The following is a 5,431-nucleotide window of genomic DNA, read 5'->3' as shown; positions in this document are numbered from 1 at the left end:
TTTCTAAACTGTGTAATAATTTTGTTTCTATTACACTCAGATAAACTCCAATTTTTTAGCCATCATTGTGTATTTTGAAAAATTGTTGAAACTATTATTTTTTTCTCATCTCTATGCTTTACACAAAATCTTTTTACACGCATCCCAACTACCGTGTTTGTTCGGAAATCACGATTGACCAGTCATTCACAATATCAACCATTAAAACAGAAAACACAGTGATGTTTTGTAAAATGATAAGAGTTCTTTATTGTCTCATAGATTCCTCAATACATTACTGAAATGTTGTGCAACAAACACTATTGATAAGCATTCACAATAGTGAAAAAGACAAGACAATGAAGTTATATGAAAGATTAAATGTGTTTTATACTCTAAAGATGTATTAATTCTTCACAGAAATTATATGTCATTCGACGGGGCAATGTGAGATTAAATATCCTTCAAAATATGCCAAAATGAAAATGTGCCAATATCGTGTATTTTTTTTAGTTTTTTGACATGACTGTTCCTCTTAATGCAAATAGTCTTCAGTGAACAAGATATCCTGCAAATAAGTATCGCACCATTACAAACAACACATATCTAAAGCTTTACATTTCTTACAGCGACATAATGCAAATAGAAAAAAAAATTCATCTAAACTGTACATATATTCCCACAATGACAATTTAAAACTGTTTAGACAATAGGGGTATTGTTTGATAGTAAATACAGTAGCAAAACCATTGATTCCAGAACTCTTCATTTTTTCCTCAAAAATACATAGACAAAACTCTAAAAACAGCAATATTTTAAAAATGCTAAAGCTCAACTTTTGACTATGGGCTATAAATTTACAGAAGTGTGCTTACATAGGTCATGGATGGGCAGGAATGTTGTTATTGAAAAAGGGTCACCTCGAGCCCGGGAAACAAAAGGCAGATTCAGTCCATGTCCAAGCCTATTCATCAATCGTCCTTTGCTCATCAGTATTTGCCAAGCTCGCAAAGGGCAGCAATAAAGCCATTCTAATTTCTGGGCTGTCCCTTTGAACCAGCCAGATCCTGATTTTAAATTGGGTTGCTCAATCCCCAGCAATTCCCCGTCAGTCAACTTGATTTTAATAAGTGTTGAACATTGGGAGCCTCCTTTGGGGACCTCTAGTTGTTCTCTTGTGAAAGTGCAGTCTCCTAAGAAAAACATGACATAACAAACAAAAAGACAAACAAAAAAAAGAACAAATGTAGGATCATTAGTCAGTTATTTACTACATTAGTGCAGATTAGGTCCAAAGTTAAATTGCCCAGAGTTTGGCTGCATTTCCAATGTAACCAGAGTTGCAATCTAGCTGAAAAACAAACTCGGAGCAAGAGTGTCTGTCTGAGGTTAAGATCATTGCGTACTTACACCCATGTACTTATCTTATCTCTACCATTTGATGTTGCAATCTGATGAGCCAACTTAAACATTTATGGTCAAGATATGCTTATATAACTTAGAGATGTCAGCTAAAGCTGATGCTTTTGACATGACAGCCAAAACATATATGTTTTGAGTCTTATACCCACTGCCAGGGTTTTTTTTCGTTGTAACATAACCAAGTAGAAACCTTTTTCACTGTGATGGAAAGTTCCTTCGAGGGATGCTGCATCAGCTACTTACTCTCAGCTTAATGAGAATAGCAACCATAAACGGCCACCCCACATTTCCTGCTCAAAGAGCATGTTGTATGGATGGAGACGTCTGTGCTTAATTAATAGTCTGTAGTTTTTCCTGGCTGGGGAAGCGTTTGGTAACAAAAAGATTACATTTACAGATGTGCACACATGAACTTCTGCACAAATAATAGGTTTTTCTATGTCTATATATGCAGTTTGCAAATACTTTTGTGGCACTAAATAAATAGTTTTTGCTCTCTTTGACAAAAAGATCTGCTTGTGTTTTGAAATGTTACCATTTTGCCACATTATCACATATCTCTGGGTTGAAATTCTCACTTTAATAGTTCTGCGATGTCCACCTATATAAATGAACTCTGTTCATTTTAAGCTTCAAACGTGTTTGCATGTAGCATTTCTACTCTGATAATATGCACAACAACTGTTCAAAGTTTTTTAAGTTTCTTACGGCTGTCATCCTATCTCCAAATTTGCTCCAGAAGGTCATCTTCACAGTGTTCTTGTGGCCTGTCCGCTCGTCGAAGGTCTGGCAATGACCGAAGGGGGGGCTGTACAGGTGCAAACTCACTGAACCCTCTGTGTGGCTGGCATTTTCCACACGATGCAGACCGATGGAGTCTAAACACACATGGACAAATGAACAAACAACATGTTTAAGGTGTACGTCACTGGAATTGTGTGAAACAGGGCTCTGTGACCAGAAACTGAGGCCAAACATTAGACCTTGGGCTCTGCTGGCTTCAGGAAATAAATCAGCCGTAATTGTGGAAAGAGGTATCTCTACGGTTCACGGTAAAATCTTTGAACTAATTTGATATTACATAACTGGGTAAAACTGAAACTCAATTAGTATAAAATGAATCGATTACTCTGTACTGAGAAACTTTTCAACAGTATTGTGTACGGCCCTGACATTGGCCAGTCAAGCTTCGGGGACCTGTTACATCAGCTCATGTTACGTAAGATGTTACGTTGTGATAGCAGGTTAAGAGCTCGAGATTAGATAAGAAAAGAGTAATAAAGGAATATGGAGTGGTTTCTTACCATTGATGTAAGCGACCTTGTTTTCCTCAAGAATTCTGTCTGACTTCTTGACCATGTCTCCCTGCGATTTGCCTTCTGGCCAATCGTAAAGCGTCTCCTTCAGTTGCCCCTGCAGCATCTTCATGAAACAGTGGGAGTCTGTGTGGTCGTGGATACTACTGCAAAGCGTTAAAGAACACACAAGCATCAGAATATGCCGTCACCGGCATTTAGAAATGTGAAGGCAGGATGTATTTTGTCTTTCAGAGAGTTTGTGCTGCTGTGAATTCTGCACCACTTTGGTTATCAGGGCAATAACATGTGACTAACACTGGTGAAACCTATCATCGCAAAACGCTGTTAACCACTACCGGTAAGTCTTTATCTTGGCTGCATCTGCTTGAGGAAAATGACTAGAAATGTGTTGTTATGCACACTTTCACCACAGAAGATCAAGTGTTTTAACCAGCAGTTACACTGGTAAAGCTACATCTCTTTTATGATCATAATGCCACTGCAGATGGTGTGTTGAGAACACTGCACTAAGGTGTGAAAAACTGCTTATCTGTGTGCTAGAATATGTTGCCATATAAGGAAAAGTTGCAGTTTCGCCACAGATCCAAGAAAGAGCTAACTTTAATGCCAAGTGTTTAGCTGTGGCATATATGTGATAGATATCCTTGAAATTATGATGTTTCAAACAAATTCAATTCAAATTCAACAGTATTTTATTAATCCCCAAGGGGAAATTAATTAAGGGTTTGATTCATTCAGGGAAGTTGTTCAATTTAACAATTAATTGAACAACTTCTATAGCCCCTACAATCTCCATCAAATAATACAATAAATCTGGAAAATCCTTTGAACATGTGGTTATTAAATGGTTATTAAACACCTGAATGGTTTACTGGTTTGACTTTTGATGGCTAAACTCTGTGGTAAACACTAGCACAATATATATACCGGTATGAGTATATATATTAGTCTTTTAGAAGAAACTCACCTGCCATGTCCTTCACCCCAGCAGAGAGCTATGAGATTGAATTTCCCGTTTCCCTCATCGACCAGGTTTCTTGTGTACCTGCAAAACGGTTCAATAAGTTGACTGAAAGTGGACACATATTATGCCTTTCTTTTGGTCTTTTTTTTTTATTTTAAATTTTCTAACGTTACAATTTTAAATAAAAATTTCAGAAAAAAGATCGATAGGCCTACTCGTATTTTACATATGCCAAACACTTTGTGCGTCAGGCGCAGAAAAGTTACCGCCCTCTCCCCCATGCCAAAGTCGAGTCTGTGTTCTTGTTTGTTCTGTTTTTTTTGTGGTTTTTTTGTTTGTTTGTTTTTCTTTCCAGGACGTTTTTCGGCTAAACACGTCATTGTGAAAACACTTTCTCTGGCATGGATCTCCCCCCATGATCTCCCCCCGTCCCGGCCAGCAGCGGGTGCGCTCCGTCCTGGCTGCTGATTGGCTGATCTCTCACCCACCCTCAACACAAATCAAAATACTGCCGGAAGACGCTTTTACGACCCTAGGCTGATTTATGGTTCCGCGTCACACCAACGCAGACCGTACACCGTACCGTCTGCGTCGCCGCGTAACCTACGCCGTTGATTTAACGCAGACCATAAATAAGCAATATCACACAATATCCAGAATTTATAGTAAATATCTCTCCATGAAACAAGGAATAAACTGCATATTTAAGATGCTTTTCAAAATAAAATACTTCTAAATACATTTTGTTTTCAAATTATTCAAAGTGTTTACTGTGTTCAAAATGTGACCGCGTCTCTAGGTGGCGACAATAAGCCGTTTTCTCCCAAATTTGCCTTAATAATATTAAAAGTTAGTTTTTCTAAATTAATTCACATGCTGTCAGTCTTTATGCATATATACCATATACTTCTGGAATCAAAACAATGCAGAAAAACAAGCAAAGATATATGTTTCAAGCGTTAGACCATAAAAACCACACAGGGGAAAAAAAAGGAAGGTTCTGCAAAGTGCATCAGCACAATAAATGAGCAATATCTGCATACCATGTAGATGTTAAATAGCATGAATAGATTTACCTGTACTTGTCAAAGATTGCATACTTCTTCCACTCCTGCGGATTGCTCCGATATGACTCCATGACCTGCTGAACCTCCTCCACATTGACGCTGTCACCCTCGAACATTTTATGCAGGATCTTTATGAGGTCGTCCAGGGTTTCAGGCTTCACCACTTTGGTCTGGTCCATTTCTGCTGCACAGAGATGTTTCTCTTTCTTCACACTTCACTTCGACTTAAGAGATGATGATGATGTTTGTGTCTCCCTGTCGACTACTTTTATACCATCTGCCCCAGCAGCAATTTAGGTAGGCGGGGAAGGGTGGAGGGGGGCTCGGCTGGGAAGGACCGTACCATCATGGGAAAAGGTACGCCCACAGGTCATAGTCTCCTTTTAAGAAACTTTGTCATGTGCACATATTGAAACTTTACAAGAAAAACACCTGGCACTCCTTCCACCTTGCAGAAAATGTACTTCAGCTTTCAGTTTACTCACAAGCAAAAGAAATGTGCGTTTATTTCCCAGCAACTTGGACTAATCCTCCATGATTTCATGTCCACCCTCCACCACGTTGTCACAAACACAGACCCCCCCGCACCCCCCAACCCCTCTCACTGAGCCATTCCTCTAACTACAGCTGAACTCCCTCTGTTGTGCACCCCCACTCCAGGCGATCAACAGCCCTCTGTC

General features: G+C 39.0%; 1 protein-coding gene across 1 annotated transcript; it reads right to left on the bottom strand.

Annotated features, from left to right (window-relative positions):
• Positions 1 to 219: 219 nt before the first annotated feature.
• Positions 220 to 5,022, bottom strand: cdo1 (cysteine dioxygenase, type I). Its single transcript, XM_061729423.1, has 5 exons — positions 4,761 to 5,022; positions 3,688 to 3,765; positions 2,706 to 2,863; positions 2,110 to 2,279; positions 220 to 1,172 (listed from the first exon to the last, which is right to left on the bottom strand). The coding sequence occupies exons 1-5, from the start codon at positions 4,928 to 4,930 to the stop codon at positions 1,143 to 1,145; spliced, it is 606 nt and encodes a 201-aa protein (XP_061585407.1). The 5' UTR covers positions 4,931 to 5,022; the 3' UTR covers positions 220 to 1,142.
• Positions 5,023 to 5,431: the final 409 nt, after the last annotated feature.

This window comes from Cololabis saira, chromosome 9 (assembly GCF_033807715.1).
Source record: "Cololabis saira isolate AMF1-May2022 chromosome 9, fColSai1.1, whole genome shotgun sequence".
Lineage (NCBI taxonomy): Eukaryota > Metazoa > Chordata > Actinopteri > Beloniformes > Belonidae > Cololabis > Cololabis saira.
This window is presented reverse-complemented; position numbering and strand designations above follow the sequence as displayed.